Here is a 23723-nt window from a genome sequence, read left to right as displayed (position 1 = left end):
CCAATTCAAGATGCTTGGGTAGGTCCAACTCCAACAGTAGAAATGGTAGTAGATGAACAATTTTTAGCTCGATACAAAAAAATTAAGGATAAAGATGCTCATTTTGCACTTCGTAATGCATTAATATAGCATTTATGGGAGCAATATACTAATCCTGGAAGTTGAATATTTATGTAGAAATTAAAATAAATTTTACCACAATGTAATATTTATTTAATTATATTTTATCAATGATTTCACTTTTATTTGAATTATCCATCAATATGTATAATGTATAATATTTGCTTACAGTTTATATTATTTAAAAATTTAAGGTATAAAATAATTTTATATTAAATGGTTATATAAGAAAGGAATATGAATTATATGGGATGAATATGTAAAAAAGAAAAAAAGAAAAAAAGAAAGGATTTGTTTTATGAAATAAAAAAATAAAATTTAAATAAAAGAAAATAATATAATATAGAAGAGAGAGAAGAATATAAAAGGGATATTCTTTTTTGGTGTAAAAAAATAAAGTCATGGGTTGGAGTTAATTTCCACCATTTTGGTGTAAAAAATAGTGCTTAGGGTTGGAGATGCCCAATTTGGCACATTTTATTGAATGTGTATTCCCTCCTAATATATTAGTTGTCAAGATTACTAAAAAGTACTTGTCATTTTACAAAATCACAATGAAATTAATTATTTTTATCCATTTATATCCTTGACACGTGTTCTTGAAAATAGCCAATATTAATTAGAGTGCAATTTATTCGAGAGAGATAAGAGTAAGATAGTCAATATACACTTGGGGCGTGCAAATAATAAATGTGACAACTAATATGGAACGGACTGAGTATTTAAACTTTGTCTAGTTCTAATTATCCCTTGAAGTTGGCATTTCAATAGCCTCGACCCTCTAGATATTGCCGAAAAGAGCGTGAATATACTCTCTTTTAGGCACATAAATTAAAAAATCAGTTTCCAAACAACAACAATAGCAACATACCTAGTATAATCTCATGAAGTGGGCTGGGGAGGATAGAGTGCACGCAGACTTTACCCCTTATGAAAAAATTAGCTTCCAAGTGATGTATTTTCCAACCATTGACTCCTCATTTGTGGGTTTAATCTTTGAGATGAAATTCGTTGTGTTTTTTTTTTCACAGAATAAGTTCTTTACCTTTTATTTCACGAGTTGAATTTCTACACATTGACAATTTAAAAAGATATTACACTATCAGATTATCTAAAAAATGTATGGTACCTGACTCTAGAGAGATTCATAACTTGAAAAATAATGAAGATAATTTGCTATAACATGTTAAATCTATAGTGTATCACGAAAAAAAAAATCACACTGTCAAATTTAAATAATTTAAAAACCAAATAAAATATTATTATAATGTTGAGCAACACCATGCTGAAAAAGGCATATATATACAAACAAATATTTGTTTGTTGCCCACCATGTTTGCCGCCGTGAATGTAGGGCCCCAAAGAAGAAAAACTTGCAAAATAAGTACTCCACAAAAAAGAGATCTAAAATTCAATACCCTACAGACGCTCCTATAAATAATTTACATGTGATTTTTTTGGAAATATATGTGGATTTAGGCTTAACAACCTGTCATTTCATGTTCAAAACTTTCAAATTCTTGGCTTTATTTGTGTTTCGCAAGCATCTTTCACAGTCCCATTATTAATAATTGACTTAGTGCCATCACTTCACACTTGACATTCTCTATTGTGTTGTTGGAACCTCTTTTTCAGGCACTTAATGTCCCTTCCCGCACTCCTCTTTTATTCATCCAACACACCACCTGTTGCATTTCACTATTAATACACAATGACAGTTTAAAAAGTTTTTATAATATCAGCATATTTTAATATGTTATATTCTCTTTGTTTCAATTTATGTGATATAGTTTACTAGGCACGAAGTTTAAAAAAAATATTTTTTAAACTTTTGATCTAAAACAAGTCATAGATATTTGTGTGACTATAAAACATTTTATTAAAGTTAAAAGGGAAAGTTTAAAGTTAAATTATTTTTAAATATAACAATGTATCATTTTTTTTTTGATAAACTAAAAAGAAAGAGTCTATCACATAAATGGGAACAAAGGGAGTAGCAAGTTGTCTGCGGCAAATGCACCTCTTCGGCAATGGGTTCATCTAAACAAATATTTTTCGCACAAAGCATAATATATATGTAAAATTATTAAAGTTACAATAAATATAAGATCTAAACTCATAATCTTAAAGGTATAATGATCTTAATGTTAAGAACCTTAAAATTAAAATCATCAAAATCCTCCCCTGGCCTTATATTTTAGGTAACTAGTCATACCTATTGTTACATTTTAAGTGACCTGATTGTAAGAAACTTCAAACTATGCATATAAGTTTAACTCTTGATTTAAACCAACGATAGTGTTTGAGCCAATAAGTGTTGGCTAAGTAGAGAGAAGTGGAATCAATGATTCCCCTTCGTTGAGGTAATTATACTTTGTAAATTGCATAACACCGACCTTTTCTATTGTATATAAATATAAATTATTGAATTCTAAAAGAGTCTAGTGAACTGACAAAGACATCCAAAAATTAGTCTGATCACTGATTCATATTCTATATGTGACATTCTATTATTTTCTTTTAAATTCCCTTATATAAATTTCTGGCTCGTCACCGAGCTCAACTTTAGTGGGAGAATTAGTTTTTTTGTCTTTTACAAACTTTATTTAGTTTTATGACATTTTTACAAGAGATTTTTATTTTTTTACATAGAGATCCGAAAAAAAGCACATAAAAAATTTAAAAAAAAATCATTTTCTTCTATTCAAATAGTAACACGAGATCCTATTTTCACAACTTTATTATCAGAACAATACAAAACCTGCACATAGTCACCAAGTACAAATAGTTCCATTAGGAGAAAAGAAAGGGGCATAGAGTTCAAAAGACTATTAGCAAATGGGAAGTCTTCAAACAAAAGATCATAAAAGCAATCCAAATGCAAAAATTATTGAAGGATTGAAGTATAAAGTAAGGCTTCTTCAAGAAGAGGTGAGTGAAATAATGTGCATAAGGGAAAATGAGAGTCAAGTTTACCAGCAAGAAATGATTAGTTTTGCTTTGAAAGAGGCAGAGTGGAAGCAAGAAAAGAAGAAACTTAAAGAAGAAGTGAATAAGTTGAAGAAGAAATTGGAAGATCATAAAGAAGAAGAGAAGTTTAAAGGAGTGGAAAATCAAGAAGTGGTAAGTGAAAAATGTGATAATAAAGAGTGTCATATGTTGGTGAGAAATTCATTGTTGGAGCAAATTAGAGAAGAGCAAGTTAGAAGAGATGAGGCTATTGAGAAGTGGAAAAATCTCTATTTTGTCATTAAAAATGAGCTTGATGAACTTATTCGAAGGACAGATCAAGGTAACTTTCATTTTCAGATGTATATGGTCCTCTTTGGTTTATGCCCTAATGTACAAGAATTTAGGTAGAAGATGACTTATAGATTCTTTAAATAATTTGCTATTCATGTATTAAAAAGGAGCTCTTTTTGTTAGTTTCATTTTTGCCTTTTCATCCACCACTTCCCTCCTTTTGTGGGGTGGGGAATGGGGTTTAACAAGGGGCAGAGCACATGGTCCCAAGTAATTCAATTGAATCTCCTTCATTGAAAATTGCAAAATATATATAAGTTGTTGAATTTCGTTTACATAAAGAATGCGAAGGTAACTCAAAAGCTTATTTAGATAGTTCTTTACACTGACCATGTACCTAAAATAGTTTTTCCTTACCATTTGCTCCTCTTCTCCTCCAAAAAGAGCTCTTTTTTAGTACTTTCTTTTTTTTTTTGCCTACACCACTTCCCTCCCTACCATTTTTCGTTTATTTTCTTTGGGAGGGGAGGGAATTTATTTCTTGTTTTGGCTTAAAATTTTGCAATTTATTAGCTCTTTGTATCTAGTGATAGATGGCAAAAACGCGAGTTCTGAAGTTAACTAAGAAGGCAATAAAATATCTAGTATTCAAAACCTTCCGGTCCAAATAATTCGAGTTCGTGCCATTCACATTGATGGGGTAAAGCATTCTCGGACTTCATTTTTAAGGCTCGAACTCAAGATCTCTAATTAAGAGGGGGACTCTTACCATGCCATCACACCATTCAGTAGTGGGAGGGAGTTTAACTAAGGTTCTATTTTGGCATTTATTCAAGTCTTGTGACATTTTACAGCCTAACCTCTTATGTTGAGTTCTAAACTTAATAGAACTTAAACTTTACTGATAAGACTGATAAGATTCAAAAAGGATTCTATAGTGTTAAAGTGATATCTTATTGTTTAACACTACCATTATTTATGTGCTTAATTTGTTTCATAGGAGAAAGACTCTGCTGGAGAACAGAGGAAGTGGAATTACTAGAGGATCTACATATGGAGTTGAAAGCAAAAGAAGAAGCCATTGCATATTTAAAAGAAAAAATTGCTTCAATGGAGAAACAAGAACTGAAGAGGGAGAGGGACATTGATATTTTGAGGCAAAGTTTGAAAATTATGAGCTACAACAAAAAAGTTTCAAGCCTTTCTAAAGGTTTTTACAAAAACTAGAATTTATAAACTCATGCCAGAAAAGAAGAATTTACAAGTAAAGATCATAGAAATACCAATGTTTCTTTGGTTCCATTTAGTATTAAGTTGCTTCACATAATAGCTTCTCATGATATGTTCTTCTCAAGAACATTGTTACTTGTTAACTTCACATACCCGTCTAGTATATTGTGATTAATTTATGACCAGGGACTGTTTTTTTTTTTTTTTTTTTTTTTTTTTGCAGTTTTTGCTCGAGATGAGTTAAATATGATACTTAGTAATTTACAAGCTTTGTCGTATAGTTACGTTTCCATCCGATCAAAGACTTTTGCACCATAGAGAATCAGGATCAGCAAAAACGAGACTAGGAGCCATGCTCCCTGTTTCTTTCTTGTGGTTACTCTAGTATCATAAAGAAAAATAGTTTCATTACAGCTACCTAGTGATTTTACGAGCACCCTCGTTGTATACTATTTATATATTTATCTTTATCCAATCAAAGACGTCTATATTATAGAGAATAAAGCTTGGCAAAACAAGAGAGGAGACCATGATCCCCATTTTCTTCTTGTGATTACTATTATATAAAAAAGAAAATAAGAAATTCATTACGGCTACCTAGTAATTTTACAAGCACCCGCAATGTATACTTTTTATGTATCTGTCTTTATCCGATCAAAGACGTCTATGCCACAGAGAATCAGGCTCGCCAAAAACAAGACTAGAGACCATGCTACAAGCTTTCTTATGTGGTTATTGTTGGAACTCAAAACTACAACCTATTGTTTGTAAAGAGCATGACATACTCTAAAACACTTGTGGAATCCTCAAACCCAAACATCTCGAACTCTGAAACTATCCTTCATCGGCACAGGAAGCATGACTAAATCTGACCGAAAGAGATAGACAAGAAGGGAAGAAGATGGAAAAGAAATAACGCATATCTTATATTGAGTTTTTTTTTTTTTTTTTACAAGTAGTATGATACCCAAACACAAATAAAAAAAATTATAACATGCTTATAATATTAACATAGTGATGATAATTCTGATTAATTACAAATGCTTATAACATAGTGATGATAATTCCCTGGAAAATGGTAGTATTGTCTTTCACTTATTTTTGTTTGATCCAATTCCAAATGTGTTCTTCACCCCATCAACAGCATCTTGAGCCATGTGCATCATTTGTTCTCCAGTCTAAAACACAAACCAACAAGAAAAATAATTAAAATGTACCAAAAGTATTTTTTTCAAAAAAAAAAAAAAAAAAAAAAAAGATATCATTGATAAAAATAAAATTACATGGTGAAGGAATCCAGAATTTTGTTCCCTTTTTTGTTGAGCTGATTCACGAGCTCTTTGGATTGCATCTTCAACTTTGTTAACAGAGGCTCTACTGTTACCTGATTCTACCCATTGCTCTGATTTGGCCTACGAAAAATTGCAAGTATATAAGAGTAAATGAAAAAAAGAAAAAAATTAAGAACTTTGTCAAACGTAATTTTTATAATAAAAAATTATTTCCTCCGTTTTATTTTATATAATGATGATTTGATTAGACACTGAGTTTTAAAATAGATAAAAAAAAATCGCACTTATTAAAAGTATTCTTAGAGCCACAGATATTAAACACGTCGTGATATTGCTATGGCTATAAGAGCATATCATTAATGGGGAAAATGAAGTTAAAAGTTTTAGACTTTCCAAATAGAGGGATGTATTGTTTATGGTACAGGTATGACAGAACTCAGTATTTTTTGTTCAGACTCTGTATTTGTCTTTAAAAATTCATTTAATATGTACAAATACTATATTTAGAACTCAGCAACCCCAAACGGCTAGAATCCAGAGTCCATGAACTTCAAATCTTGAATCCGCATCTACTTTCTAATGTATAAATATATCGTTTTTTTTAACAAATTAGAAATGAAGTAATATCATATAAAATGAAACGAATGAAATAAATTATGTATTTAAATTCCTTAGTTTAATTGAGACAGAGATATTAACATATTCTGGGACATGATATTTCACCTCAGCTTGGCTATTGAATTGATCACGACTGCATTGAGCACTTGCCATCTTGATTCTTGATATATAATTATAAATATAAATATTAAATATTAAAACTCCTTATTTTTTTTTTATTTTTTTATGTTTTTGGCATTCAATATACATGACAACCTTCTAGGCTGATGAAAAGCTTTTATAGAGAGGTTCTTCAATGATTGGTTTTCAGATAATTGATATGCACATTTTGCTGCTATTTTATCTGCATTTTTGTGGCTACTTTTGTTTGCCATTGCGATAAGTATGTGTAGTCCTTCTATGTTTAGATGTTTTCATGTTTTATTTCATTCCATTTTTTGTATTTTATCTCTCTTTTTTTCTTTTTCCTTTTTTTTTTTTTGAGAATAGAGTCTAAAAAAAAATCTGTGATAATGACAAAGATATGTTAAGGGAGTAATATAAATACAATAAACTTTAACTATAACTATATATTTGGAAAATGTTTATTTCTTATGACATTTCCTTATTAAGAAAAATAATAATAACATTTCATTTATATATATTAACCGCATTAGAATGATAATAACATTTCATTTATATATATTAATGGCATTAGAATGATTGACCTCTCTAATCGAAAAAATAATAATCGCAGTATCAATTCGACGTAAGGTAGAACCAAAAACCCCAAGACAGATATTACATGACAACGTACATTTCCCGTGAAAGATCAAAGTGCAAAGATTTCAGAAAAAGAAAATATTATAGTAGAATCCAAAAAATGTCGTGCTACGAACAAAGATACTTTTAGTTAGTAAGATATATTATTGGAGGGAATCAAATGTAAATAACTAACAGCAATTAACATCTATTGTCTCGGATGCTTGATTTCTTACAACATTTCACTTTTAGGAAACAACAATCTAAATAAACTTCAGCTTCTTGTCTTATTTTATTTTTTTAATACTAAAAGGTCAAACATTAAGGTAAGAAATTTAGACATGACCTTAACCTGTAGATTAATGCCAAAAAATAATGCATGAAGGATTGGGACAGCTATTCTGTCCACTTCCTGGTGAAAATGTCTGAGTGGGGCATGTAAATAATAAATAATAAACGTCATTTAGATGGTACAGTTTGAGCACTTGTCGAATTCACTTTTAAGTACAAGTTGTTATCCGTTGCAGCCATATCATGGATCGATTTCCTCAAGCCTTTCTTTCTTTTTAATTTATTTGATTTTCCATCCTATATCCAAACTAATCTGAATTTGTGCTGCGTAGAGTCAAATGAGGAAATAGCTCCCTACCAATAATTTTTCCTATCCAAAGCTTAAACCCGAAATCTCTGATTAAGAGAGAGAAACAACCTCATCCACTGTACGGAAATAGCTCCCTACCAATACTTTTTCCTATCCAAAGCTTAAACCCGAAATCTCTGATTAAGAGAGAGAAACAACCTCATCCACTGTACCACATTCTTTAGCGGTTGCCCAAGCCTTTCCTGTTTAGCCTACTTGAAATTTGTCGGTGGAAAGTATAAAACAACCTTTAATAATTTTTCCTTTTGTCTTATTTTTCTTCTTGTCTACTTCTCCTTTGAAGGAGAAGCAATTGGTTCATGGCTGTTATGCCTTCAAAAACCGATGGACATAAAGTAGAAAACAAATTATTACATCTTTGATAAACTTCATCTAAATTTTATTTTCCTTATTTGAAAACTCCTTTCAATGTATACAACAAAAAGAGATGGAAGATACAATATCTAGACTAAAGGGTGTCCTAAACTTTACGCAAAACGAGTGCCCATAGGCCACATCCATGAATAATCATCCGATTTTGATGAAGAAAAATTGGTAATAGAGAACGACCGTTCATAATGAGGAGAATGGTTTACAAAGGAAACAACTCGAACAATTGCATTCATCCTGAAGCTTTTACCTTTTGTTATTGGCTACTCACACAGCGCAGTTCTACAAAACTGCCTACTTGATGCAGTTAGTTTACTTGTTTCTTTAGTTATATACAGTAACTACGCTCTAGACAAGGCAGGCCATTTTTTAAGTCATTGCCGTTTCCCCGTTGAAAAAAAAATAACTATGTTCTACAGAACTCAACACCATGGGTAAGAACAACACAAATATCATAAGGCTGTAAATCGAGATTCACAGAGGATCGTAATGCTCAGGTACCTACACATGCTACATAATTTCATCAATATAATGTCCTAAATGAGCTCTACAAGTTCGATTTCACCAGTCTTATTTCAGTCCTTTTCATGGGTGTAACCAGAAGCAACAGACGTGCAACCACAGAAACATCACTCGAGTACTTGTGATCGCAAGATATTACAGATGTATAGTAGGTACTCTGTGGAGTAGTCGAGGCATGCACAAACTGGCCAGGACATTACCGTTATGAAAGAATGGGCAAAATATTTCCTAACTTGCTATGGAAAGCAGAAGTTTCAATTTCAAACTAGCATTGTCCCTTGGTACTTACTATACATCAATAACCAAGACATACATAACCTAGATAAGAACATTTTGAAACGCCTTTATATTCTCGCGATACCTAAACCATTCATTAACCTTCCAACGAGTGGTAAAATCCACAGTACTGGTATATAAGAGGTTGTAAGCCAATATTAGCAATCAAATTCAAAAGACATGCATCTCCAAACAACACAAATATCAGCGTCATCACAAGGTTGTAAATCTATATAAGCAAAGGATCCTAATGTGACCAATTTAGGATTCAAGTACCTACACATGCTACATAAAAAATCAATATCAATGCTAAAAAACTAACTATCCTCTGGAGGTTGGTTAAATCTCCAGTCATATTTCATTCAAGGACGTAATCAGAAGAAACAGAAACTAGACATTGGTCATTGGAAAAATTTGCCTGAGTGCTTAACTTCCAACGATAAGAAATTCCATAGGTTCTGTTATGAAAGAAATGGTAAAATATTCCCTATGATGGAAAGCAAAAGTTCCAATCTTGCAGACAAAACCAAACATTCCTTGGTACTTGCTATACATGAACAACCAAGACATACTCACATACATAACCTAGATAAGAGCAATTTGAAATGCCTTCATGTTCTCGCGATACATATTCCGTTTATGCACAGTACTGGCATATGAAAAAACAAGCTTCAAGAATGACATATATGATATATTTTTTATCAGTACAAACGGCATATATTAAACTAAGCCAACACCATCCCAAACAAAATTGTGGAATCAAGCCACCCAGAGTATTATCCATGCATTCCATAAGCAATGAAATGCCAGAACATAGTAACCTAAACTTAGATGTTGCCTCCAGCAATTTGACTCGCCAAGAAAGTGATACTACAGAAGCTGACAGCTTTTCTACGAGGAAATAGTGAAATACAATGAACGGTTCATGCAGTTTGCTCGAAAAGTATCAATTGAAACTCTAAAGTGCAGATTACAAATTTGGGCAATCATCAATTAAAAAATATGTAAAAGCAGTCAACTACACCTAAATCCCAAATTAACTGGGTTTGACTACATGAATCGCCATTCCACCTATCATCAGGAAGATTCAATCCTTTTATCACGCACACTCAACCTACACAACCATCCTTCTTAATCCGGATTTGCAGTCAACAAAGTTTGCACATACGCATATTTGTAACAACAATGACAAGGCAACAATAAAATTCCCAACAATAACACAACAATTATGCCTCAATCCCAATCTAGTTCGGGATTAGGAGTATGAATCTTCATTATCATGACCGGTCGTTTGGATCCATAATATTTCGATATTCCATACTTGAGGATTATCTAACACTGGGGGATCTCCAAAATACTTTAGTGGTTATATATCTAATATACCGAGAGTCCTCTAGTAAGCACTAGTCTTCTAGTTGGTAGCACCTCTACGGATTTTCAACTCCCATTGTTTTCTATCTTTTGCTAGATCTGCCATGTTTCGAGATATCTGTACCTATTAGGCTATTAGTATAGATGATTGTCTTCAAAAGAGAACCATATTTTTCCGGTCAATTTGCTTCTTTTTGGTCTACTGCTTGCATACGGCAATTTGCTATTACTTTACCAAACAAATTCCAATTTCAAAAGCCTGAAATTAAGCAATTAATCAAACGGCAAGACCAAAATCAATTCTTACATCTTAGAGACTGCCTACACCTCAAAATTACTACAAAAAAATCCAGTTTCAGAACCCTAAAATCTAACAATTAACCAAACGGAGAAACCAAAGCAGCTTAAGAACTACTACACCTCATGATCAGCTAAATCCAATAACTAAATATTGCTTCATGATCAGAAAAACTAGAATACAAAGGCCCAACCACAAGCTTAAAAAAAAAAAAAAACTAATGTGAATAAGCATATAAACTATCATAACTACGATAAAATTTCTTTTGTTCCTTCAGAAAATCAAGTACAATGTTCAGTAATAGAGAAGGAAAAAAAAACGGCTAAGTAAATCCTAGAAGGGAGAGGAACATCACATACAGTTGTTCTTTTTTGGAAGAAATTAAGGATGGAATTCAGTTGATATCGGAATCATCAAAATCATTCTGAAAGGAATTGAAGAACACAAACAGCTAAAATTCAACAATTAATCAAACGGAAAGACCAAAACGAATACTGCCTAAACCTATTAAACAGCTAAATTCAACATTCAACTATATATTGCTTCATGATCAGAAACTCAGAATACAAAGCCCAACCAAAAGCTTCAAGAAAAAAACACAAAAACTAATACAAACAAGCATAAGAACTAAGATAAATTTTCTAGATCATCCAAAAATTAGGTCTATCCCTTCAGAACATTAGCTACAACGTACCATAACATCACATACAGTTGTTTTTTCAGGGGAAATTAAGGTTGATATTCAATTTAGTTAATGTCGGAATCATCAAAATCATCCTGAAAGGAATTGAAGAACACAAACAGAAAGACAAAAACAACTAAAATTCAACAATTAATCAGCTAAATTTAGAACACACGCCAAAAAGCATTAAAAACACGATAAAATTGATGTGAGTAAGCAGACAAACTATGATAAAATTTCTAGAACATTCGAAAATTAAGGATGATATTCCATTAGTTGATGTCAGAGTCATCGAAAGCATCCTGAAAGGAATTGAAGAATCCGCCTAAACCTCATAATCACTCCAAATAATCCACTTTCCGAACCCTAAATTACAACAATTAATCGAACGTAGCTATATCCACATCCAACAAAAAAGGGAAATTTTCAAACATATACAGCCCAACATAAAAATTACACCACGTAGCCATATTTTCAGTTTATACACAACATTATACCAGGGGAAAACAGTATACATAATGTATCAACCTTATATAAAAGCGTATAATAGTGTCTAAATAGGGTAACAAACTCAAAATATGAGCTACCTGGCGTAAAGGATATTTTCCCCCCAAAAACAAAATCACGATAAAAATTTATGTGAAGAAGCATATAACAAAAAAAAAAAAAAAAAAAAAAAAAAAAACAAAAACGCTATTATGAAATTTTTAGAGCATCCAAATTAAGTACAACGTACCAATCATTAAGAAGGAAAAAAAAGACTTAATAAACCCTAGAAGGGAGAGTAACAACACATACAGTTGTTGCTGTTGTTTTTAGGGGAAATTAAGGATGGAATTCAGTTGATATCGGAATCATCGAAATCATTCTGAAAGGAATTGAAGAACACAAACAGATAAAATTCAACAATTAATCAACTAAATTCCAGTTTCAGAACCTTAAAATTCAACAAATAATAATAAAAAAAAAGATGAAAAAACAGCTTAGAAACTCCTACATCTAATAATCAGTTAAATTCAACATCCAACTATATATTGCCTTCATGATAATAAAATTATAACACAGCAACCAAAAGCAATTAAAACCCCAAAATCTATGTGAATAAGCATATAATCTATTACTCTATAAAAGTCTTTAGTACTTTCTTAAACTCTGTTCCAAGTCAAAACTAGAACAATCTTTTTGGAACGGAGGGAGGGAGTACTATGTATTTTCCCAAACTCAACGGAGGGAGTAAAAAAAACGAAATAATTCCTTTTCTAGATCATATAAACTATGATAAAAGTTTCATCCAAAAATTAGGTTATTAAGTACAACGTACCAATCATAGAAAAAAAAAGGGCTTAATAAACCCTAGAAGGGGGATAGGAACAACACATACACTTGTTGTTGTTGTTTTAGGGGAAATTGAAATTTAGTTAATGTCGGAATCATCGAAATCATCGTGAAAAGAATTGAAGAAATCAGCATCAGCAAGACGGAGTAGATGTTCACCACCAAGTGGGTTTTCACCGAAAATGTCAATAGCGTCAACTTCATCAACATCCATAGCCATTGTTGAACCTTGTTCTTCCATATCTGCTAAATAATCAACTACCATTGGCTTCATTCTTCAAATCTCACCTATTATTCTTGTTTTTCTTTCTTCTTCTTCTTCTCTTTGTGGTGTGCAAATTGTTAAGAGGTGAATTGCAAACGGCGTATTTCTACAGTTGAAGAAATCGGGTCAAATATGGGCCGAACCACACAATCGAATGATCCAGTTTTCTTTTTTTTTGAGTTCAACTAATATTTTTTTGATTTATTTAACGGAAAAGGGTCAAAATTACCCTGAACTTTGAAAAATAATTTATTCATACCCTTCGTTATACTTTAGGGTCAGTTATACTATGGGGTCAATTATACTCTTATGACTAATTGTTGCCACGTGGCATCATCGTATTATTTTTACTGGAAAAAAAATTGTTGAGTTATTTTAGTGGGTAAAAAATTATTTGAGGGTAAAATAATTTTGAAGGGTTGGGATGATGCCACGTGACAGCAGTTAGTCATAAGGGTATAATTGACCCCATAGTATAACTGTAAGGATATAATTGGCCCTAAAGTATAACGAAGAATATAAATGAACTATTTTTCAAAATTCAGGTGTAATTTTAACCCTTTTCCGTTTATTTAAACTATCAAGTCATACTACGTGTCCTAACTCCTAATAAATACTCCTAACTACTTTTTTTTTCTGAGATTATACTACCTTCGTGCCATAATAAGTGTCACCTTAACAAACAACAGACATATTAAGAAATTAATAATACGGTGTGAAGTTTACTAAATTATTCCTATGTACTAAAAATAAATAACTTTTTTCTCTTGATTAAAACAAACATCGAGAATTCAATAATAGCAAATTATTATGTGACTTTTTCAATTACTATTTAGATGTTACTTTAATTTGTCATTTTTTGTCTAAAGATAGAGTGGGAAAAAATTAATCACTTTATGTTTTGGTTTCTTAAGGTAACACTTATTATGAGATAATTTTTTTAGCTAAGACAACACTTATTATTGGACAAAAGGAATAATTTTCACTTTGTTGCGAAGGATTACATGTAAGAAAGATTATGATTTTATCTTTTTATGAAAGGTTATAATATAATTATGTATTCTTATTTATTTTTAAGATTGTAATACCCATTTTAACTGATATGATTGTGTAAAACTTTATTTACATTATCGTTATATATAAGTTGTACGTTCTCTCTGCCGTTGAAATTGGATTTTGTGATTGTGAAAAGGTGATTCCAAACAAAAAGGTGCAAACGGGCTATTTATAGAGTAGCGTTTTAAGTTGAAGGATCGTGAAAAATATGTGAGAACTCCAATTTTAGTGTTTACATTAAATCATGTATATTTATTATAATTATATAATTTAATGATGTGAGTATGCATGTTAATTAAGCATAATTAAATGCTAAATGTTTATGTACGAACACACGTCATGGTTGCATTTGTTGGATGAGTACTTACACGAAACAATCTCAATGCTAAGCTTTTCTTTCGTTAATTTTAAACGTTAAACTTACACTAACACAATCCTAACAAACTAGTTGTGTTTGAAGTTTATTTATTTGTCTTTTGGGTTAAATTTATATTAGCTACAAGTGTGACTTTTCGAAATTCTCCACTTCCTCCGTTTCAAATTAACTATCGCTTTTTTGTTTTACACTTCCAGTAAGAAATATTAATTAGGAGGGGATATTTGATTAACATTACCCTTATTTATGTCTAACTTATAATCTCTTTTCATTAAATGTTTACTCTATATGTGTCCATTAATGCAAGGGTAAAAATGGGGAGAGGGTGTTTGGTTGGAGGGGGGGGGGGGGGGGGGGAAGATAATTAATTGTGTTAAATAAATAATTTGAGATAACTATTTTTAATAAACACTACGGATAATTTGAGACGTAGGAGTAATTTTATGTAGGGAGTAATTTTAGAAGATTTTATAAGATAAATTTAGTATCGTCATGAAATGAGACCGAATTAGAGGTGAATATATTGAAACTTTGGATTGCAGACTTCAACTAGCATGAAGTTGAGAGATACTTGAACTGACTTAAAGCGATACTTCTTGTTATTCCATCCGAAAAGATTTTTGAGCAACTGTTAGGACTGTTATTTACCATCCAAACTGGAGCAACTGTTAGGAAGACATTTTTGAGCTATTTGGCTAACTGCGGGGGCATTTTTGAGATACTTGATTAAAAGTGGAAGCTAAAACGGAGGGAAAAGTCGTTCCATTTCAAATAGTTCAGGAGCAAAATTGACCCCTTTTAGAGCAAGAGTTCAACAATAGAAATTGAAGTTGTCCCTTGTTCTTGGTTCTTTGTATGTACAAACATGAAATGCATGCAAGCAAACTCATCAACTTGCATCTGGTAAAAGAATCAATGGTATCTACAAACAATATGTTGAAAAGTAAGGTATTTTCATTCATCTTGAGAATAGCTCGACTCAGGGTATTTTCAGTCATTTTGAGAATAGCTTGACTCGATTTAGGTGGCAAGCAGAGGCGGGATTTTGAAGACAATTACAGAAGCTCTCGTCGTCTTTTGGAAATGATGCTGGCAAAGGATGGTCCGGGATTACACCAACCTAGAAAGACGATGCATACAAACAAACAAAAACGTCATTCAATTACCCCATTTTTGATGACATGGGAACCCCCACTACCCTTCGGGTGCGCACAGGGTAAACCCACATTCGATTACCCTATTTGCTCGTGGCAACTACGTATCAGAATGAGAGTGAGAGAGAGAGAGATTGGACCTTGTCTATATCGTTGTGAGCAGGAGTTTCATACCGAGCAACTGTAACAGCCAAGCCAGAGCCATCTGATAGCTGGAATACTGACTGGATTTTACTGTATCAGAAGAAGAAACACGTAAGAATAGCATTCTCCTTTTGCCAGCTATGGCATATTTGTTACATAATAAAGTTGTTACCCCTTGCCATATGTTGGTTCGCCGAACAGCTGTGCACGCTTATTATCTTTCAACGCACCTGCTAAAATCTCACTTGCACTTGCAGTCCCCTTGTTTACCTGACAAATGTATGTTGGAAGCATTATCAAACCTTAATCCATGTCGACGTAAATGACTGAGTATGAATAAGCTTACCAGCACAGCTAGGGGTTCTGAAGCAGCTACGACATTGCTCCCATCCGTGTCATAAATATCTCGAACACCACGGCTGTCACAAATGTATACAATCACACCCTTGTCCAACCTGCTTGCCAGCAGATTCATTGCATGACGTGGTTTAGTCTTCTTGCAAAGCAGTAGCATTAGTGTAAAAGTGTAAAATGCTCAAGCAATAACATGTTGAACCAAGGTAATCTCATAATCTTTCTTTCTTTCTTTTTTTTCCCAGATAAGGTAAAGCTCACAATATCTCTGCTCTGAATTCAGTATCTTTGTTTGACGTTACTGTAGTGTATTAAAAGAAGAGATGCAAATACGCGTCATCTAGGATTTCATAAAACATGGACCTATATGCCACAATTTAATTGAAGAATAAAAGAGGGAAAGAGTTGAATTGACAAGAATAAACATGGTCCGATGTAACTTTTTGTTTAGTGTGTAATGTTTGAAAAGTTATCAAGAGTCAAATGGATGTTAATTTGGAAGTAACTGAAAAGGAGAGGAAGACATTCAAGTTAAAACAATGTAAGTGCTGAGAATGCACCAGTTTTCATGGTGGTAACAGACATTTAGGGGTAACTTAATGGGTTGTACACAGAAATCCCGTATGAACTTCCTTGATAGTACTTTGGCAGAAAAGGAACAAAACCACAGAAATCTGGTAAGAACTTTCCTTGTTATTAATAAGGAACCACTGGGCACTGAGAGTACAGCTTAGATTATAAGAAAACTATTTGTAGTTAAAGAGCGCATTCAATTCAGTAAGCTAAAAGAAACATTCGAAAGTCTTTCATACCTCTTTTTATCCACAAACCAGTTAAGAAGTTACCACAGATACGCGAAATTACAAAATCTAATCATTTGGAACAGTGAAACTTAAAAGTTCATTGTCAACACCTACATCAAACCTTGAAAAGATGTGCTAAATACTAATTGAAAAAGTAGCATTCAAGTACTGAGACTCCATTTTGTATTTAATTTAGTTTTACTTTTGCATAGAACTGGCAATATATACGTTGATGGTCACAGAAGGATGCTGCTCCATATTTACATATTGATACTCCATCCGGTTCAAAATACGTGTCCACTTAGCCTTTTTCACACCCCTTACGAAAACGCTAACCCCTACAAAAAAAAAAAAGATATATTCACTAAACTACCCTCAATTAATAAGACTCTTGCTTATTTATTGCCTTCAGTAAATAGGGGCAAATCTGGAATTATAAAACTAGTTCCTTCTTGTGGACACTTATTTTGAACCGGGGGGGGGGGGGAATAGACTGGACACAGCAAACTGGAAAATCCAAACACAAAAAGCTTACCAAATTTTTGCTATCTCAACTCCTTCAGGGAAGAGACCCCCACTGCACAAGATTTCAACTTTCAGATTACAATTAGAGATTATCTAAAATGAAGACATAGCGAGAGCTCATCACCTATTATCCCGAAGATCCAAGACAAAGGCATTAACATTGTTTTTCCTTAAGGCTTCGATCGCCTCTCTTACAGCACCTACAGGGAGATCCGCATAACTATTTAGCTGAAATTTATGAAAAAACTAACGTACATGTTTAACTCTTTGAACATGTATTGAAATCATCACATTTCAAGAAAATTTTAGTGGAAGTATGCATTGACACGATAGAGAAAAGAAAGTTCAGAAGTGGTTCATAACATAGTTTACCAGAAGCATTTTGGTTGAATGATGATAGTTTGATGTATCCGATCTGAGGAGCATCATCTCCTCCAGTAGATAGCTTGCAGATTCTTGATTTTACCGGATTCAGAGAAACTTTCTCCCGTCTGGAAGACAGATTATTAGTATTTGTTAAGACTATGAATCTCTATCTAAAAAGATAAAAGAACATAATCATACCAAAATTAATGGAACATATATACATATCTTTACTTGAAGCATTAATAGTTTTTTCTTTAATGTTTAAAATAACAAATGTATGAAGATTGTAAAAACTTTAGAAGAGTTCAACACGATGAACACACATCAATGGTAGCTGCCTTGTCTCGGATCCATGAAGTACGGTTAGTTCCACACTACTTCCTTCAGGTCCTCTGAATATCAACAAAAACAATAAATAATAATATTAAATAAGGAGAAAAAATATATCAAAAAGAAAAAACTTATGCTACAAACAGAATCGCTAGGGGAAACAGTCTACAAACCTGTTGATATTAGGGACTTAGAATCAGAAAATATTTTGAGATATTGACCTACAGTTGCAAACCTATTAGCCACACGATTCTTGTTTATGAAATCACAGGTATGAAAGAAGATTAAAAAATACTTCTACTTCAATGTTTCTCCCTCATTAATCAGAAGTAATACTGTTCCCCAGGAATATTTCCAGTTCAATTCAGTATAAAGTGACCAACGTTTAAAACCTCTGGCTTAAAGTTATAGCATGTCGACCCTAGCATTAAATTTCTCAGGTGTTAGTTATGAGTAAGTATATTACTCCCTCCATCCCAGAATAAATGTCATCTTATAAAAAATCACGCCCATTAAGAAATCAATAAATACAATGTGGAGTTTACTAAACTACTCTTATTCATTAGATGTTTTTTTGAGAATTGAGCAACATTAAAGAGGACTACTTTAATGCTAAAGGCATAGTTCGAAACACTTGCCAATTTTGTCTTGAATTCTTAAGGAGACACTTATTTTGGGACAAATTATTTTGCTAAGGTGACACTTATTTTGGGACGGAGGGAGTAACTGTTTTTTGATAACCGTGGTGTCCGGGCCAGCTTACGTCGCACATCAGCTGATTCCAGGGGATACCTGCCACCTCCCACCAGCAACATGTACCAGGTAACTCTGTCCGCCAAGACTAGGACAGATGGGAAGAAATCGCCTAGTGTATTTGAACCTGAGACCTCATGGTTCTCAACCCACTTCATTGACCCCTAGGCCACACCCTTGGGTGCAAGTAAGTAAATTAATTATTGAAGAGATATGATATTGTCTACTGATGTTGCCCTTGCCTTCAAGCTCTGTCAATCGTTGTGCTTCACTTGTCTAGGTGAACCCATAATAACACTTAACTCATCAAGAATTTGAACTGTGAAGCATAAAATGACACTGCACTTTAGGACCAGAAGAAAACTTACTGTAACCGTTCTGCTGCATCATATATACCCATGTTTTCTGTGCTAGTATTGCCAATTTGTAGGATGATATCACCAGATGAGATGCCAGCCCTATTTGCGGGGCCTCCTGGAGAAGCTGAGATAACGACCAGACCGGGGGCTGATTCATTTTTCCCTGTTGGATAGCCAATTGACAAACCTACTCCAGTAAGCGCATTTTGAGTTCCCGACTGCCTTCAAAAAACATATGACGATATCCGTTTAGGCAGCAAAATTTTCAACAAATCAGGGTGGAATTAATTCAGCAGCTAACAAGACAAGAGAAAACAAAAACCATACCCGCAAACTTTTGAACTTTTCGGGCTCCAGAAAACGGGTGAAAGGGTCATCTAGAGTGGCAATCATCTTTTTTATTGCTGCATCTGGAGACAGTAGTGCAATGATTTAACAATATGTACATATAAGGGATGGAAAAGGAAAACTGCTGCTGTAGCTGAGGAAAGTCATTTCAGACTTCAGACAAGTTTAATGCTTCAAGTAGGGGTGCCAATTGGGCGGGTTGGGCTAGATTTAGGCGGGTCAAAATGGGTTAAGTTCATAAATGGGCGGGTCAAAAATTACCTTGCTGAAATGGATTGAGCGAAATTGGGCTAAAAATCAGGTCATAACCCAACCCGCCAATTCTTACTAAGTTTGAATTTCTTTGTTTGTTTTATATATATATTTTTTTTAATGACATGGGAACCCGCAACCGCTACCATTCGGGTGCGCACAGGGTAAACCCAGCTCCTGTGCAATAGCTCGCAAATCACACAGGAGAGATAACCCGCACTAGGCAAGCCCTGTGCGACGAGCTCGACTCAGAAGGCAAATCCCATGTTGTCGTAAGCAGGGGGTTCCAAACCTGAGACCTCCATTATGAAAGCCCCATGCTCAACCAACTGAGCCACCCTTGCGGGTTGTTCTTTTATAACATTTTAAGTATCTAATAAAAAAAAATTCCTTATTTCTGCCTATATATAACACATCAAACAAAGAAATATCTTGACAAGGTTTCTCATACAATCAATTTGGGCTACATATCAACCGAGTTTTTAAATGAGTTGAATTGAGAGGTCAAAATGGGCTGAGCCAATAAATAAGCAGGTTGGGCGGGTACCGACAGATCATCAGAAAAAAGGGCAGACTTACATGTTTCCTGTCTTGTGTTCATTGGTTCATTTCGTAGTGCGTCTTCTCTGTACCTAAACCAACTTTGACCGTTGAAGGTTTTGTCAATATATGCACGGTCAATTGTTCTCCATGCCTCCAGGAAAAGTATATTCTCTTCGGTGAGAGCAACTGTAAAATGTGAATCAAATAGGAGATCCATTACTTATATTCGAGTCCTACAAAACGGAAAAGCTTGACATGATCCACCAAACTGACAGACTTACAAGAAGGCGCTTTGACGACAGCAGAATTAACTGCCATAACCAGCATTAGTCCAATGCAGGACCGAACAAACATATCAGGTACTTTACTATTAAATATTTCCGAGTGCTTTACTGTTTTGCGGAGACTGGTTATGAATTTTCTTGGTAGAAAAGCTAAGCCATTTTGTATAACAAGCAAACCTTTCTTATCTATGAATATTTTGCTGCGCCTCCAGATTGGCTGAGAAAACATTTCATTTTTGTACATTTGCTCAATGTAGCATAAAGGAGAGTAACTTCCAGATTTCTCATTGCCACTTCTTTTCAGACACAATATGGGATATAATCGAGAGTTATTACTTGTGGTGCACAAAGAATTCCATGAAAGCACCTGCAAAATGTTCAGAGTATTTGATATTTTAGAAAGTAAGCAACAAAGTTCTATTTATTAGACATAGCACTAAGCTGTGCTAGGAGGATTTAACATTAACCATTAACTCAGATTCGTTTCTTTCTTGACCACAGAAGTAACTGAGGAAGTATACACATCACATAAGTTTTGCATTATTGCACCAAAAACACAAAAGAGAAAGACGGGTATATTTTAGTCTGCGGATGTTTCCTTCCTGTGCTCAAAAGTCAAAACATCTGTGATTTTGTTCCTTTCAGGGATGATTCCTCCTAATCTTTTCTTAGCCTTCCCAGCTCCTTTACAATTAATTAAAATAATGTTCAAAATATAAGCAGTATTTACCAGTATTGGAATGCAATAGGCACAATAGAGCGGAATAGACAAAAAGGAATCATATAACCTGCCCCAACTAGTTTGAGACTGAGGAATAGTTGATTGATATATTTCTATATCTTCGTAATAAACTGAATATCTTGAGATATATGTAAAATGAATAACCACATAAAGTTTCGATCTTTACTCGAATTTGGCTCCGAAAAATTTAAATTACGTGAGTATTTACTTCTTAAATTGAAAAAAGGATTTCAATGTTTAACAATTGAGAAAACAATCTGCTTAAATAATGAACTCTCTCTGTTTTAATCTATATTAAACTCCTCCTCTTTCGGGATTTTCAAAATATTATACAACATTCAGTCAACAAAATTATTTAATTCGGGCCAGCTTCTGCATACCTTTATTATTCCTCCGGACTTAAGCAGATGAACAGAAATTGCCTCTGCTAAATTCATCTTACACTCCAAACATTTTTGTTCTAATCAAACTAAAATTATCAAGCATTACTTTACTATGTTCTTCTACTACCATCAATATAATACACAAAATTAAATTTAATATCTTAAACTCTATTTCCTGTTAAATGCAATCTTACAAAATTGATACTGAGGGAAACTAATGAAATCAAGAACACCAACTAAAAAACAATAGTAATATGAAACATTAGGAAATTTTGCCTACTTGACCAAAGAGCCCAATTTCACTCTAAACTTTTTTTCTCTCTCTACATCAAACTAAAATAATCAAGCAGTACTTCAATTAATATCAACAACAACACGCCCAGTATAATCCCACAAAGTGAGGTCAGAGAAGTGTAGAGTGTACGCAGACCTTCCCCTACGGTAGAGAGGTTGTTTCCGATAGACCCTCGGCTCAAGGAAAGCAATTCAAAACAGTCCAGAAAAACAAATAACGGAAATGAAGAAGCCATGGCAAAATACCAAATAACGCATGACAAGCAACCTGAAAAAGGATCAATAACTACCGCAAAATAATACGATAATCTTAACAGATAATAACATAAATCGAAGGACCAAAAACTACAAGGATAATACTACAACTGCTAGTATGGAAGAATAAGCGGGATAATGCTCAACCACCTACTAACCTTCTACCCTAATTTAATATCATACTACACAAAATCAACTCAGTATGTTAAACTTACAGTCAAACAACATTCTATAAAATTGAAACTGATGGAAACTAATGAAATCAAGAACACCAACTAAAGAACAATAGTAGTATAAAATATCAGGGAATTTGCCCACTTGACCAAATGGGGTCAATTCAAGAACCATCAAAACTTAACTTTCCAAATTTCACATATCTTAAAAGCAATTATCAAGCATTACTATGATATGTTCTTCCACTACCATTAATATCATACTACACAAAATCAAATTTAATATCTTAAGCTCTATTTCCAGTTAAACACCATCCCATAAAATTGAAACTGAGGGAAACTAATGAAATCAAGAACACCAACTGAACTATAGTAGTGTGAAATATTAGGAAATTTGCACACTTGAGCAAATGGGGTCAATTCAAGAACCATAAAAAACATAACTTTCCAAATTTGACATACCTTAAAAGCAATTATGGGGTTTCTTCTGGTAATGATGAATGGAGGAGAAGGTGAACTTCCCAGAAGAGCTTCCATTGCAAGCTCACAAACGAAATTATTCAATGGCTTTGCTCAATTTTAGCCACAAAAGATACCAGCTTTGTTTTCAATTCTGTTTATTATCGTTTTGCTTTTTTCTTTTCTCTTTCTCTTTTTCTTCTTTTTTATCCCCTTTTCCTAGTGGCTCAATCTTTTGGATATTTAAATTATTAAGATCTTGGCTTTAGATAAGTTGTTTGCTTTTTCAATATGTGATGCGCATAACTTATTTGTTTTTTAACATAATAAATGTATAATTCAAATAAAAAATAATTAAATCATATGTATTTAATAAAAAAAAATTATTATTTGGTACAAAATGAAAAAAATAATAGTCGTTAGTGATGGTGAAAATTGTTTGTAGTGGTGGCAGAGGTGATGGTTGGTGCTAGTGGTTAGTAGTGGTAGTGGTGGTGGTGGAGGTGGAGGTGGTTGGTGTTGTAGTGACGGATACCATGGTGACGATTGATAGTTGTGATTGTGATGTGGAGTTGATTGATGTTAGTAATTGGTGTTAGTAATCGGTGATTAGCGATGGTGTTGGTGGTAGTTGACGGCAGTATTAGCTGTGATGATAGAGGTGGAAGTGGTGGTAGTAGTTGATAGTGATAGCAACGAAAGTGACAACGGTGGTTGTGATAGTAGATATAGTTATAATGATGGAGA

The 23723-nt window shown here is 33.3% G+C and overlaps 4 protein-coding genes across 4 annotated transcripts; 1 reads left to right on the top strand and 3 right to left on the bottom strand.

The window, feature by feature from the left end:
• Window positions 1-2838: 2838 nt before the first annotated feature.
• On the top strand, window positions 2839-4778 carry LOC132604345 (uncharacterized). Its single transcript, XM_060317827.1, has 2 exons — window positions 2839-3412; window positions 4364-4778. Exons 1-2 carry the CDS (start codon window positions 2959-2961, stop codon window positions 4588-4590), a joined length of 681 nt encoding a protein of 226 aa, XP_060173810.1. The 5' UTR covers window positions 2839-2958; the 3' UTR covers window positions 4591-4778.
• Window positions 4779-5503: 725 nt separating this feature from the next.
• On the bottom strand, window positions 5504-6948 carry LOC132604346 (late embryogenesis abundant protein 1-like). Its single transcript, XM_060317828.1, has 3 exons — window positions 6609-6948; window positions 5877-6005; window positions 5504-5771 (listed from the first exon to the last, which is right to left on the bottom strand). Exons 1-3 carry the CDS (start codon window positions 6654-6656, stop codon window positions 5685-5687), a joined length of 264 nt encoding a protein of 87 aa, XP_060173811.1. The 5' UTR covers window positions 6657-6948; the 3' UTR covers window positions 5504-5684.
• A 5715-nt stretch (window positions 6949-12663) lies between these two features.
• Window positions 12664-13125, bottom strand: LOC132604344 (small acidic protein 1). The gene has a single exon (XM_060317826.1). The coding sequence runs from the start codon at window positions 13030-13032 to the stop codon at window positions 12838-12840; it is 195 nt and encodes a 64-aa protein (XP_060173809.1). The 5' UTR covers window positions 13033-13125; the 3' UTR covers window positions 12664-12837.
• A 2077-nt stretch (window positions 13126-15202) lies between these two features.
• On the bottom strand, window positions 15203-23667 carry LOC132604343 (carboxyl-terminal-processing peptidase 2, chloroplastic). The gene is made up of 13 exons (XM_060317825.1): window positions 22980-23667; window positions 20668-21037; window positions 20423-20572; window positions 19571-19653; window positions 19253-19461; window positions 18125-18193; window positions 17808-17926; window positions 17560-17635; window positions 17446-17487; window positions 16100-16208; window positions 15926-16023; window positions 15750-15843; window positions 15203-15575 (listed from the first exon to the last, which is right to left on the bottom strand). The coding sequence occupies exons 1-13, from the start codon at window positions 23052-23054 to the stop codon at window positions 15450-15452; spliced, it is 1620 nt and encodes a 539-aa protein (XP_060173808.1). The 5' UTR covers window positions 23055-23667; the 3' UTR covers window positions 15203-15449.
• Window positions 23668-23723: the final 56 nt, after the last annotated feature.

Source organism: Lycium barbarum, chromosome 7 (genome assembly GCF_019175385.1).
Source record: "Lycium barbarum isolate Lr01 chromosome 7, ASM1917538v2, whole genome shotgun sequence".
Taxonomy (NCBI): Eukaryota; Viridiplantae; Streptophyta; class Magnoliopsida; order Solanales; family Solanaceae; genus Lycium; species Lycium barbarum.
Note: the sequence above shows the minus strand (reverse complement) of the source record. Positions and strands in the feature narration are given on the sequence as shown.

Excerpts from the sequence above, each read along its gene's own strand:
- LOC132604344 (XM_060317826.1), bottom strand. The coding sequence starts at position 13,032 with ATGAAGCCAATGGTAGTTGATTATTTAGCAGATATGGAAGAACAAGGT.
- LOC132604345 (XM_060317827.1), top strand. The coding sequence starts at position 2,959 with ATGGGAAGTCTTCAAACAAAAGATCATAAAAGCAATCCAAATGCAAAA. Across the intron at positions 3,413-4,363 it reads TATTCGAAGGACAGATCAAG|GAGAAAGACTCTGCTGGAGA; the intron begins GTAACTTTCATT and ends TTTGTTTCATAG.
- LOC132604343 (XM_060317825.1), bottom strand. The coding sequence starts at position 23,054 with ATGGAAGCTCTTCTGGGAAGTTCACCTTCTCCTCCATTCATCATTACC. Across the intron at positions 17,488-17,559 it reads TTGGATCTTCGGGATAATAG|TGGGGGTCTCTTCCCTGAAG; the intron begins GTGATGAGCTCT and ends AATCTTGTGCAG. Across the intron at positions 15,844-15,925 it reads GAACCAACATATGGCAAGGG|TAAAATCCAGTCAGTATTCC; the intron begins GTAACAACTTTA and ends CTTCTGATACAG.
- LOC132604346 (XM_060317828.1), bottom strand. The coding sequence starts at position 6,656 with ATGGCAAGTGCTCAATGCAGTCGTGATCAATTCAATAGCCAAGCTGAG. Across the intron at positions 6,006-6,608 it reads AATTCAATAGCCAAGCTGAG|GCCAAATCAGAGCAATGGGT; the intron begins GTGAAATATCAT and ends AATTTTTCGTAG. Across the intron at positions 5,772-5,876 it reads ATTCTGGATTCCTTCACCAT|ACTGGAGAACAAATGATGCA; the intron begins GTAATTTTATTT and ends TTTGTGTTTTAG.